We start from the raw sequence: 14,196 nt of genomic DNA on the forward strand, positions 1-14,196 counted from the left end.
ATGTTCTCTCGCAGAAGGGAGGTCAGGTTCTCCATCCAGACATCAGAACCCTCAACCTTCACGCTTGGATTCTGAGAGGGTGAGGTAGAAGGATTGGGACCTCCCTGATGACGTCATGGAGGTGTTGCTTTCAGCCAGAAGGCCAGCCACAAAGTCTTTATACCGCTGCCGTTGGAACAAATTTTGCAGCTGGTGTAGCGAAGGGAATATCGACCCTTTTTCATGTGGTACACCAACGGTGTTATCGTTTCTACTCTACTTGGCAAACTCAGGCCTTCAAGTTGGTACTGTAAAAAGCTATCTCGCAGCGCTTTCAATCTTCAAGCGCACTGCGGAGGAACCATCGTATTTCAAACTACCTATAGTAATACAATTTCTCAAGGGATTAACTAATGTTTATCCTCCAAGACCATTCCAAGTTGCCTTATGGGACTTAAATTTAGTCTTAAACTTCCTAATGGGTACTCCATTCGCACCACTCCACTCTTGTTTGATGAGATTTATCACGCTTAAAACTGTCCTATTGGTAGCACTAACATCTGCTAGGAGGGTAAGTGAGCTACAAGCTCTCTCTTGTAAACCCCCCCATACAATTTTCCATAAGGACAAAGTTGTCCTACAGGTGAAGCCTAATTTCCTCCCAAAGGTGGTTTCTGAATTTCATATTACACCGAAAATTACCTTACCTTCGTTCTACCCTCCTCCCCATCTGGGGAAAGAGGAAGAATGGCTACATAGGCTGTGGAACCAAGGCGAGCTCTGAGCTTTTACATCAGCAGACTTGCTAGGATTAGGCAAGCAGACCAACTGTTTGTAGGATACTCAGGTCACAAGTTGGGACTACCCATAACAAAACAGGCCATTTCCAGGTGGATTATTTTGACCATTCTGGAATGTTACAAACTGGTAGGGAAAGAGCCACCCCAAAATCTTAGGGCTCATTCAACCAGGGGTATTGCAGCCTCTTCGGCCCTCCAAAGAGGGCTACTGGTCCGAGACATATGTGCGGCTGCCACATGGTCGTCCGCACATACATTCACAAGATTTTACAACCTGGATTCCTCCGCTAGTCAAGAGACCAGATTTGGAAAAGCTGTATTACATGCGGTTCATTCCTAAAAGGGATACATGATTATTACTCGCACCTCCAATTACATGCCACTGCTATGGTCTATCAAAGATAAGGAATACGTCGGAGGACACAATCCCTTCGAAGAACAAGTTACTTCTTACCTGGTAACGTTCTTTCGATGGGATGTTCCTCCGACGTATTCCTTATCGCCCCTCCCATCCATCCCCTCAGTAATACTTCCCTTGTGGTTGCAGCTTACGCTCCTTCAAGGTCAATAACCAATTCAGGCATGACTTATCTTATGCTACAAAACGGAACTGAGCAACGGATGCCGCGCGTGGCTATTTGTGGGCATGGTGACATCGGCGCTGATACGGTGGCTGTCGAGGGACATCGACTCGGCGGACGTCGACGCGCAGCGCCCTCTACTGAGAAAAAATTTCCGAGGCCAGCAAGCTGGAGACAAATTATCAAAGATAAGGAATACGTCGGAGGAACATCCCATCGGAAGAACGTTACCAGGTAAGAAGTAACTTGTTCTTCTACCCTATCGTTTCGACAGCCGTAAACCGCAAGATCTCCGGTGATGACTTTCGGGAACAAGATCATTAGTCAATGACAACTACTTATGCGTCTCGAAGAACTTTGACTGTGGCCTACCTAGTGTGAGAAACCCGAAGGTGTCTCACCCTCTAGGCCCCGGAGATCTGTCGTCCAGGTGGCCAGGACACGCCCATCACTATTGGATCCAGTTCCTGGGGGCGGACCAGTTGGGGAGGATCACCTGGGTGAAGGGTCTTCGGGGAGTGGAAGTGGGACACCAAGGGTTGAGACGCTGGATCTCCTTCCTTGTAACACCTTTTCCCCCTCCTACCCTACGCTGCAGGTGCAGAAAACACAAAGCATGTTTCTCAGCCTGGGTGTGGCTTAAATAGTCTCTGGGTATCCCAGGTGTCTCTGGGCTGAACCACACCCAAAAGACTGGACTGCACATGCAGTTCTGGAAACCGAAATATGTGGGGGCATCCATCTTGTCCCATCAATGCACTACAGGTCCAATCCCCAATGTTATCCTATGGGAGTGAGTGAGTCTGGTGCCACAAGCGCCAAGTCTGACTCCAGGTGGGTCTTTGGAGGGATGGAGGGCCATGTAGGTGATCGTGGCCTGGCTCCAGCCTGACATCTTGGAGGGCTGGGGACATGAGGGGCAGGAATCATGACACAGAGGGATGCCGAAAGAAAGCTAGGAGAAGGGAAGCAACGATTTCTGATGGCATTGAGTGAAACATGAACTGTGTTAAAAATACATGAACAGTGTTAAAGAAGGCTGTAGTGAACCTGGCTGAGGGAGGCCCGAGTTGCAAGAAGGATCTTAGCCCGGGGCTGGGAAATCAAGGGGGCGAAGAGCAATCGCCCAGGGTACAAGTGTACCGAAGGAACTTTTGTTTGTTTATTATTTTGAACCAGCAGCCCTTCTAAGGCAAGAGACTTGGTACAGGAAAGAGACTTAGCTTCTGAATTTTTGATATCATTGGACTGGGACTGGGAATCTCGTATAGACGAGGCCAAGGAATGTGCTGTGCTCGAGAGTCCCTCCTTGTCCCGTGCTTCAAACATGGGGAAGGGAGACCCAGCCATAACATCCTGACTTATCATTTTGTGAACTTTGCTTTTCTGGTAAACATTATCCCACACTCTTTTTGTAATTTAGTCGTAAGGATTGGCAATAGTTTTTTTTTAGTTTAGTATAGGCCCTTTTCATTTGACAAGACGCTACTAGGACTGCCTTATTATTATTTTATATGGGCGTAGCTTGCTCCCATCTTAGATTTAGGTTTAGATTAGGCGTTTATCTGACCAATTATAAAATTCAATAAACACCCTTTAACTGTGATCACTTGTGTCTGTCTTTACTGTTGCCACCATGAGTTCCTTACACTAGGCCCCGACGGGCCTCGGCACCGTACAGTAGACAGAATGGGAGGAAGTCATAATCCATCTCATTTAGAGAATGCCCATTTCCCTCTTCTTCCTTTTACTCCGCTGAGCTGCCATTTTTCTATACTATGGAAAATACACTGTTTAAATGTTGCCCTTCCTGTAACAGGAACTTGCACTTGCACGTTCTGAACACTCACAAGGCATAGTAGGTTTGTCTCCCCTCCCTGTTATTTTCATTATTTGTTCGTACTATTCAATTATTTATCTTGTTGTTATTCACTGCCTTCCCATTTCCCCACCGTGTTGCCCTGTGGTGGGCGCTTTGAAACAGTTGTTCCTTATTGTAAAAGCGCCTAACAAATGATTAATAAATAAATAAAAATAAATAACAGGAAGTTACCCTTCCTAGGGATCATTCCGAAAGACACTGCATGTTCTGCAAACAGTTTCGACCAGAAAAAGGACCAGAAAACTACAGCCGGTCCCATTACGCCATGCAGGCCGAGGCTGCCCTGGACATTGAGGGAGCCTCCTACGATGGCAGCCTCAACGTCAAAAGTGACGCAAAGGGCAATGAGGACCTGACTGTTTCACGCGTGCAAGCCCTTAACTCCAACAGGCAGGCCGGCAGTTCTGCCACGGAAACACACGACGGCTCAAGCACCCACACTGCACGCCACACTAAAAACACCCCCCATGGCCGACAGTTGATGGCGTTGTCGACCAATAAGCAACACGCAGTGTAGAAGGGAAGGTCCGAAAAGTCCCTATCCTCTGGGCCATTGCGATCACGTTCGCCACATGACAGGTACCCAAAACAGACGCTGAAGTCTGTCCCTGACACCTCAAGCCAATCGGAAAAGTCCTCGGGTACCGGCGACTGCATCGAAAGACTGGTCGAATGCCCTTTCTAATACTTCAAAAATGAGAGAACTCATTAAAAAACACGTCCCTGACACACTCCAAGTCTAAGATGTCAAACTCTAAATCTTCGATGACCCTGTCCTCAAAATCTCATGTTTCAAAGGATAAAGCGCCCTCTGCCCCTAGTGACCACCTCTCAGGGGCAATGCACCACAAACAACCCTCTAATCGGTGGCATTCCCTATCACTGTTGCCACAGTTTTACCAAGCTCCACTCGATGGACCCCATGAACAATTTGATAGTTATGAGGAGAATGTCTATCTTAAACTTTTTTGATCAACTCCCTTATTAACTGTCCAGCCTCCAAGGGCCCTATCAAGGCGAAGCAGCGAACAAGCAGCCCAATGCCAAAAGACAACGCCTAGACACTACACCGCCTAGTACCACTACCTCTAAAAACATACCGACGACCTATACTATTTCAACACCTCAGGTTCGCAGGACCCTGGCTCAATAACAGACCAAGGAGAACATAGATGATACAGACCAATACCATGACAATGATGTTGATGATGTATACATCATTCAATCTCCAGACCATCTTGACCAACCCGTGGCCGATTCCCCTGTGGATAACCAGCTGCAGTATAATGATCTTCTTTTAAAAGCTGCAGAACATTTTGAAACTGATAACCAGGAGGCACAAGTCGGCAAGGACTTTGTAGAGGATATCCTTTGGGATAAGAGATCTGCAGCACAGTTCATTCCACTGCTCCAATCTATCCAAAGGCGCATTCAGCCTTCTTTACTTACCCCCAACCTGCCGAGGGCAGTCAACCCTTGCATTGAGAAAATGTTTAGACCAGCCCTGTCAGACCCTTTGTACATCAGGGGACAACTAAAGCCTGACTCTCTTGTTGTGAAGACCACTAGAAAGCGAGCGTGCACTCCTTTAGCCTCTGCCGAAGGCCCACATGACAAGGAGAGCAACAAAATGTACAAAATGGGCAGGAAAGTAGCTTCCTCGGCTGCTTACCAAGTAAGGATAGCCAACAACACTACTCTCCTGGCGAGTTATAATTGCCACAAGTGGGACGAGATCTCACAATAAATATACTCTGCCCCAGAACCCCTAAAGCCAAAGCTCTTAAAACAGTAGCTGAAGGTAAACCGGTGGCAAGCTGCATCCTGAAAAATAATCTGGACGCAGCAGATAATGTAGGCCGGATAGTAGCTGAGGTTACCCTCAGTAAGGGCCCTGCATGGCTATGCCAATTGGGTTTCAAGCTGGAAACTCAAGCCACCCTTTTACATATGCCAATTGAGCCTAACGCTTTATTTGGGAAAGCGGTCAAGGACACACTGAAGAGTGCAAAAGAGGAGTACGACACGCTCAAATTCCCTGGGTCAGCTCACAAACAAACCCTTAGTGCAGAGAAGCGCATTCAATACACGCCGCTGTTGAGCTCACCTGGTCTCTGCGGGGACATTGGGGCACGGTTGGAGCCCTCCATGGACTTGGCTCCCTTGGATCGGCTCTCTCCCCCAGCTGCTGCAAAGTCAACTGCTCTGGATGCTGGTACTGCTCCTGAGAGAAGATGAGAGGCAATGAGAATGGCGTGGTGGTGTCGTAATTCCCCTCTAACCTTTCGTGCCAGGATGAAGTGAGCAAGTGTTTGCCCATGCAAGCTCACCTGTTTTTTCGTAATGATGGGCTCTTGTAGCAGGGGCGCTTTGGCTGGACCTAGTTGCTTCACTGGCCCATGGAAGTGGCGTCCCAGACCGGCTGTGACCAACCACTTAGAAGGTATTCGTATTATAATGTCTTTTTGCCGTGATTATAGTTCGTAATTCTTGCAATGTCTTTTTTCTCCTCTATAGGTGTGAAGATGGCTGCCCGGTGTTGTGGTGTTTGGAGCGAGTCCAGTGATTCCCCAGAGGATGATGAAGCCTTAGAATTAGATGGTAAGTTGGTTGTCAGGGTAGAATGCTAGGCTCTGGTATAGCGCGGCCGAGCGTTAGTTATTTATGCGACTTCTAACCTGTTGTGTTCTTTTCTCTTGCAGGAGAAATCTGGCAACGTCGAGCGGAGGACGACTGTTCGGAGGCCAGTCCGCGGCTGCAGGATGGAGGGTTCCGCGAAGATGAAGAATGGAAGATAATCTCCCGTGTAGCTGGACGTCCGGAACAGGTGAGAAAGCGCTCCAACTCCGATGACTATGGGAATCGGGTAAGATGTGATGCGCTGCAGATTATGGAGTGCAGGAGAAAAGTAAGGTGCACATACAGCTGTGGTATAGCTGGAGTCAGGTAAGGTGCGCCTTCAGCAATGGTGTAGCTGGAGTCAGGTAAGATGCGCCTTCAGCGATGGGGTAGCTGGAGTCAGGTAAGATGCGCCTTCAGCGATGGAGTAGCTGGAATCGGGTAATATGTGCCTTCAGCGATGGAGTAGCTGGATGCCTGATGAGATGATGAGCAGGAAAACAGGAAAGGACGGCGGTAAGTGTTAGGCTGCAGAAGGCAGACTAACGCGAAGCGCTAGTATGTGAGCGGGTTGGCCTTTAAATAGGCTGGCCCCAGCCCCTCCCTTTGCACCCGCCTTGTGGCTCCACCTTGCCACTCCCAGAGGTTCTTGCATGTGCTCCCCAATGATCTTCTGTTGCCACACCCGGCCCTGATGCATGTACCTTAGGCACAAAGTGTGCAAAGCACACTTTTTATGAGCCTGGTGCTAGAGGCGCCATGACTGGGTCCATTTGGACCCTGTAGGTGATAGACATGGGCCCTTGCCCAGTGTCCATGACAGCTGCTTTAGAGGATAAAACTCCCAGAGGTCCTCCACCTACAACCAGGGCGGACAGGCTTCATGTTGGGATTTCCCGCAGGGTCAATCCTCCCAACAAAATGTTCAAAGCGGCCACAAAAGGTCGGGAAGTAGAAGCAGATCCTCCTCCAACAGAGGCTCCACCCCACCAAAGCAATGACCATCTGCTGCTCCAGGTGTCCCCCCCCCCCCGCACCTCCATGCTTCTCCAGTAGGAGGTCGCATTTCTCATTTTACCCACACATGGCAGGGGATCACGTCAGACAAGTGAGTACTTTCCACCGTGGCGGGAGGCTTTTGCATAGAACTCGTAGAAACACCACCCAACCACCCGCCAAGACAAAGACAAACGACGCAGGAGGAACAGCGCATTCTGCTGGAAGAGGTCAAAGCACTGCTACTAAAGGACACCATAGAAATCGTCCTGGAAAACCAGGAAAACAAGGGTATCTATTCAGTGTACTTACAATGCAATATGCGCCCTGCAAACACATACGTCAAGTGTATGGAAGGTAAGATATCAAACAGCAAGATAGACACAAATGATCACAGTTCAAGGGTGTTTATTGAACTTCAGTTGGGTTTGAAAAACGCCTATCTAATCTAACTTTAAAGATGGGAGCAAGCTACGACCATCTAATAATAACATCTAATAATAACACTGTCCTAGTTGAGTCTGTCAGAATAAAAGGGCCTATACTAATAAACCTATTGCCAATCCTTACTTCGAAATACAAATAGTGTGGGAAACGATGTTATACAAAAGAACTGTGTTTAAGAAATGATATGCCAGGATATTCAAGCCATTGGCTTTACTTGCCCATCTTTTCAGCACAGGGCAAGGCAACACACTCGAGCTTAGAACACTCTCTGGCTTCTCTAGCATGAGGATGCAGTTCAAAACTTCAACATCAGGGCCTTCTGTGCCAAAGTCTCTTTGCCATTCAACGTCTCTTATTTCAGAGGGCCTGATGCAACAAGACAAACAAAAGTTGCTTTCTTCTTAGGATATCACATATACAACTCGGGTGATTTACTGTTCACCTTGGTCCCCCTCCGTTGGGCTCAGACCCACTTTAACACAAAACCTTCAATTGGTCTCCCTCTGGCAGACTTGGACCAAATGTTTCTACTTTTCAAAACTTTCTCTACTTCATCAAAATTGAACACTTTCGACTGTGCGGAGGATTTTGCTTGACCCGTCACCGGACTACTTCAATTCACAATTACTTGTTCTCTTCTCGATATAACCTTTTTCTCACAGTTCATGTTTGCCACTCCTCAGCTGGATACCTAACCGAGTCCTTCGATTGAGCACCCACGCGGTGCCGGACCACTCTGTCAAATGTATTGTATCTTGCTTTTAAAGTTCAGTCACTCATCAGCAGTTCAACTTTACTTGTGTCTCCTGTCACACGCGCTTTAACAATGTTAATTCCAGCGCTTGTCATACAAAGTTGCTGCTTGCAACCTTGGCTTCAGCACAGACCGGTTTTGTATTGGTCTCCCCAACTCACCGGCTTTGTTGATTTCACTGACACTGCTTTGTTCTTGGAGCCAAGGGTGGTACCACGGCTGCTGGTGATTCTCCACACCTTGATTATTGATGCAGGAGGGCCTCAGGTATCTCCGACATACAATGCAGGATTCTTCAGCCTGGTTTCCTGGCCTTACACTTTCTTTTCTCAGGGTTCCTGGAAAGTAACGGTTCCTGATCGAAAAGGTCAAGGGAACTTCCCTCCTTGCGATCCCCTTCTGTTTTGCCGTCTTTCCTCTCTCATTCCGCTGCAGTCTCGAAAATGCTGTTTCCTCATGTGCTTTACCTTGTTCAGAGTGTGCTTTCGTGCTGTACCTTTTATCTGTGTGGGGAAGCTTAATGGAAGTCAGGTGCAAGTGATGGTGATTGCCTGACCATTGTATTGGGACACGTCCGGTATATTGCTCGGGTGTTAGTCTGTTTTCTCCTAGAGCGGGCTATCCGTGTGAAAGTGTTTGTGCAGGAAAAGGTGGGGGTGTGGGGGTGGGGCAGAGTTCCTATGTATCCTATCATATGGGATGGTGTAAAGGTGTTAAAGGAAAGAGAGGGCTATCACGTCTGACCATCCGGTGTCACACTCCCTGAGGACCCCTCACCCAGGTGATCCTCCCACACTGGTCCACTCCCAGGGTCTGGATCCAAACGTGATGGCCGAGCCCTGGTCACTTGAGAGAGAGATTGGTGGGGACCTTCTGGTTTCTCACATGAGGCAGTGACATCCACCTTGAAACAGGCTGCATACCCTACCATTCCACCAAATACGATAAGCGTTTCAACACTTGGGCAAGAAAGGTGCTCTCGTGCTCCGCCTTTTATCCGTGTGGGGAAGCTTAATATAAGTCAGGTGTGTGTGTGTGTGATGGTCATTAATTGCCTGACCATTGTATTGGGACATGTTTTGTATACTGCTCGGGTGTTGGTCTGTTTTCTCTAATAGCGGGCTCTCCGTGAGAAAGTGTTCATATTTTAGAAGGTGGGGCGGGGCGGGATAGAGTTTCTAAATATCCATAGGGAAGGGGATACCGGTCTCCCACTCCCCCTAAGTCGCCTCACCCAGATGATCCTCCCGCACTGGTCCACCCCCAGGAACTGGAACCAAAAGCGATGGCCGTGTCCTGGTCACCTGGATGACAGATCCCCGGAGACTAGCGGATGAGACACCTTCTGGTTTCTCACACAAGCCACAGAAAGTCTCCATGTCAACACTTCAAGAAGTAATTCCATTGCTAAAACAGGACTGCATGGCAACATTGGACTTGAAAGATGCATACTTTCATATTTCAATGTTCCCAGGGCACAGAAAGTTCCTGCGCTTCAAGATAGCAAATGAGCACAATCAATTCAAGGTGCTACCCTTCTGCATAGCCTCCACTTCAAGGGTGGTCACCATGGTATTGGCGGTATTGGTTCTAATGGTGGCACACTTAGGCAGACATTCAATCCCAGTGTACCCTTATCTGGACAACTGGCTGCTAACGGAGCATTCTCCTCAAATTTGCAAACAAAATACCCAAAGGACAATGAACCTTCTGTTCCAATTGGTATTCTGAATCAAGGAAAAATCAAGTCTCGTTCCAAGCAAAACCAAACAGTTCCTAGGAGGTATAAAAACAGAAGAGGGGATAGTCCAAAACATACTGCTGCAAATACCTCAGTATCTGGCCGGTCGCCAAATAACCGTACGCAAATCAATTCGCTTCCTCGGCATGATGACTTCATACCTGGTTCCGCATGCACTGTGGTGGTTAGTTAAACCATTGTCGCAGGCAAGCGGTCAGTGGGGTGATCTAGTAGTTTCGCTAACGCTAGTACAAGTGCTAAACTGGTGGTCAAGATAGCTCAGGGACAACATGCTCGGCTTGGAAGCAAGATGAGACAGAGCAACACAGGTTCGATACCCGGGTCTGTGCTTAGAAACCTCTGCGTATTAAGTGTGTTATAAATATCCAATTACAAGGAAACTCTGTTAAAAGGAAAACCCTTTTACAATCCTCCAGTGCAAGCGATAGTTAAAACGGACTCCTCACTCTCCGGATGGGGAGCCCATTACCTTCACCACACAGCGCATGGCATGTGGACACAGATCACAGCACAAAATCACCTGAACCTTTTGGAGCTACTAGCTGTATTCAAGGTCCTACAAGTCTTTCCGGTGCATCTAACAGGTCAAACAGTGCAAGTCCTCACAGACAGCACCACTGCCTTGTTTTACATAAACAAGGAGGCACACACTCTCAAATCTGTCCAGGCTAGCCCAGAAAATGTGTAAGTGAGCGCTCGAGCGGAACATGTTCCTAGTGTCTCAACACTTTCCAGGGGAACTCCATTCTCCAGCAGACTCTCTAAGCGGAGATTCAGGGACACCGTTTGGGGGTAGCCAGGGGTCGCAACTGTAAATCCACATCAAGGCCAGGGCTAGTATCTGGTAGTGTTCTAGTGCCCACTGGCGGGAAAAGAACTATGGTGTAACAAAAGGTCTGGTAGTGTTGTAAAATATACAGTGGCCACGGATGAAGGCTATGGCCACTTACCATGGCCCATAAAGAAACTATGGTATAACGAAACCTTTTGAAATTCATGGAAAAAACTTTAGTTGCAGGGACGTTAAGGTGAGAAGGTAACGCAACAAAACACCTGAAATTCAGCTGAAGCCACCTTACTTCACTCCCCTGTTGCGCAGCCTATGATCACAATGATGGCACCACTAATGACATCATCCATGACATACACAAAAGTCAATGTATTAAAAAATGTGATACTATTTAAAGATTACTTTTACTGTGTACATTGTGTGTTTTATTTAAATTTTAACATGTTAATCACTTACCAAGGAGACACAGAAAGAAATATACATCTACATACATTTTTTCAAGCAAATGTTAATTATTTTCTATACATACATACTTTATGAGGAGTATTCACTTTTTTTTTCGATACCCATCTATGGAAATCTTAAAATATATCCTAATACATAGTTATTTCTTGTTTAAAAACACTTCTCATGTCATCAGGAAATGATATTGTACAAATCTTTCTTACAATAAAACAATTTAGTATTTACTTATGTTTATTTTAAAATGGAGTAAATAATTAGGGTTAAACATGTGACTATTTGTACACATTTCTTTTGTAACTGAATATACATATTATATTATAGGGAACATGTCTTACATATATTTAGCAGAAACAGGAATATTCTAAGCAATGTACTTTTTATTGCTGTTAAAAGAAAGTAAACCTGTTTCTCCAGCATGGGGTCTTGCATGGATTCACATGCTAATGAATATTCCCTGTCGTCAGGCTGCAAATCCTTGGTAAAAAATTAAAGCAGTTTAGCCTCCTCTATAGCCTATCAGTGTCACTTTGGGTCATGCTCTGGTGCCTTTACTGCCTACATCTTGAACACGATGCAGACGGATGTTGGATTTGCCAATCCTTTTCCACGAAAACAAAGACGGACCGCCATCAGGTTGGTGGCGTGCATCAAAGAAGGTAAGGCCTCTAACACAGTCTCTGGGCAAGGTCATTTCTTTACAAGGGTCGGTAAGTCCAAAAAGCGTGCGTCACAGATTATAATTATCATTGTTATTTTATAACGTGTTTATTACCAGAGAGTGGTTTCTAAGCACGGGATCAGGATTCAAACTTGTTTTGCGCTGTGTTGTCTTGCTTCCAAGACAAACACGTTGCCCTTGAGGTCCTTTTGAGGATGCTTCCTTGGAGAAGATCCGAATGAAGGCAAAGTTGACGCTCGAACTCCTTCGTCGTCAGCGGTCGATGCGGTTGCCGGTCCCAGAGTGGATAGAGGCCGGTCGCCATAACCGGTTCTGTTGACATTTAGCCTACCGGCAGGTGGGCGGATTATCTCAGTGAGAAAATTGCTGGTGTCAGCGGGCAGACACAAGTCATCGTCAAAGAGCAAACCTTCCGAGGTCCCATTGCAACAGTCCGGTCCATGAAGTCCCTGCTTGGGATGATGTCCTCCTGCATCCATCTAGTCCCTTTTTGCTGACTGCTGATGTGACCCCTTAAAGAATTTCTGGATGGATTATTCGCTTGCTGAAAGGGTGTTGAATTTGCTGGACGTTGCTTGTGACCTTACGTTCTATGTGGCATGCAAGGAAGACGTCTCAGCTTTTTGCCAATTTTGGACCTGTGGCACACAGGAAGTCCCTGTCTAAGGCTTCCATCTCCAGGTTACTCTCCGGTTGGATCATGCATTGCCATCGTCTGGCCAACAGAACGCCTTCAGGCCGGCCGAGAGTCCACTCTGGTCTGGAGCCATTGCAGCAATGGCATTGTTTCTCTCTGGTGTTCCCCTGCTCGTCATCTGCATGGCTGCTAAGTGGAAGTCGACCCACACCTTCACGAAATTCAACTGTATTGACAGGGATTCCAGGGAGGAGTCCTGGGTCGGCCAAGCGGTGCTACGCAACCTGTTTGAGTGAGGTGAGTCTGTTCCAGGGATAAGTGAATTGTTTTTGTGAACCTTGCCTCCTGTAGTTGTGTATACTGCTGTATATTCGTATTCATGAGCATGTGAATCAATGCAAGACCCCATCCTAGAGAAGGAACAAGTTACTTACCTGTAACTCTTGTTCTCCAGCGTAGTACTTGCATGGATTCACATGCAAACCTCCCCCTCTCCCTCTTACCCACTCTGGCTCTTCTTGGTTCATGCTGCCAAATCTGAAGATGGCCACCAGGGGTGGAGCTTAGGACGAATGTCACTGGCTGGGGGCATTATGAACCAAGGACACTGATAGGCTATAGAGGAGACCAGCAGTTTCAGTTTAAAGCTTAACTGCTTTGTTTTTACTGGGGATTCCCAGCCTGATGACAGGGAATATTCATGAGCATGTGAATCCATGCAAGGCCCATGCTGGAGAACAAGAGTTACAGGTAAGTAACTTGTTCCATATGCAGATAGTGTGGCTCTGATGTCCAGCTTTGAAGCTAGTGTTACAAGTATATAACATCTTTCTTTTCTTTTCTGTCATTCTCTTCTCAGAGCCTGGGACTCTGTGTCTGTCAGGATGGCTTTGCTGGTGCAGACTGCGGTGTTCCCCTCGATTCGGGAAAGGCTGTTTGGGAAACCATCATAGACACCCAGCGCACTGCAGTGAGTACTTGTGAAAGCCTGAAAGTGTGTGGGTTTTCTTGTATGTGTGGAGTACTAGAAAACATTTATTAGCAAAGCCTCCAGTTTTGACTTTGCTTTATGAGACTGATTTGGTCATAGAGCCTTTTTAAAAGGTCCCAGGCAAAGAGACCGTGGTTGGCAATGTTTGACCATGATTGGTGTTGCTTGGTCATGGGGACTATTGTTCACAATGGTCAGCCATGATGTCGATCTTTCTCAGATATGCCAATGCACATCTCTACACCTCTCTAGTGCCATCTAAATGAGAGAAAATTAAACATCGTGTGGCAATAGGTATGTCAATGAGCAAGTAAGGTTTGATTTATGTTTAACTACCTTATAGGTCATTGTACATGGAAGATGTTGCAGAAAAGGAAAACGAACACAATTAAAGTATGTGTATGTTTTTAGAAAGTACTCCCATCTATTTGTGAGCATGATAAAATGCTCTCAAGTAAGTGCCTTACAGAATTCCTATGGTAAATGAGATATCAGCCCTTTGCACCAGTTATAATGGGGCATGTTGCTGTCCCTTCTTTCTAAATGAAACTGAAGCAAGAAGATATAAATAGTATCTTCTAAACTTGAAAGAACCTTTCATTCCCCCTAAGAAGCAGGGAATGAAAGGTGGTGTGATGGTATGGAAGGTTTTCCAGCGCAATGCAAGTGGTTATAATAAATTCAAACCCTTCCATCGATCACATCATAAGGAGGAAATCCTATTAGTGTATTTACGGGAAGATGTATTGGGCAGAAATTGGAACAGAAGCACAATGAAGCAAATTAGCAGATGTCTGAGACTAGGAGAAGGACA

The 14,196-nt window shown here is 46.6% G+C and overlaps 1 protein-coding gene across 1 annotated transcript in view; it reads left to right on the plus strand.

Moving 5' to 3' along the window:
* The window catches only part of MEGF8 (multiple EGF like domains 8), a 1,665,761-nt gene that overhangs the window by 1,106,052 nt on the left and 545,513 nt on the right, over nucleotides 1-14,196 (plus strand). The window contains exon 27 of the mRNA XM_069640964.1: nucleotides 13,251-13,361. Coding sequence (XP_069497065.1) covers nucleotides 13,251-13,361 — 111 coding nt within the window. The remainder of the gene's footprint in view (nucleotides 1-13,250; nucleotides 13,362-14,196) is intronic.

The sequence above is a fragment of the Ambystoma mexicanum genome, chromosome 1q (assembly GCF_040938575.1).
Source record: "Ambystoma mexicanum isolate Mex_15411 chromosome 1q, UKY_AmexF1_1, whole genome shotgun sequence".
NCBI lineage: Eukaryota > Metazoa > Chordata > Amphibia > Caudata > Ambystomatidae > Ambystoma > Ambystoma mexicanum.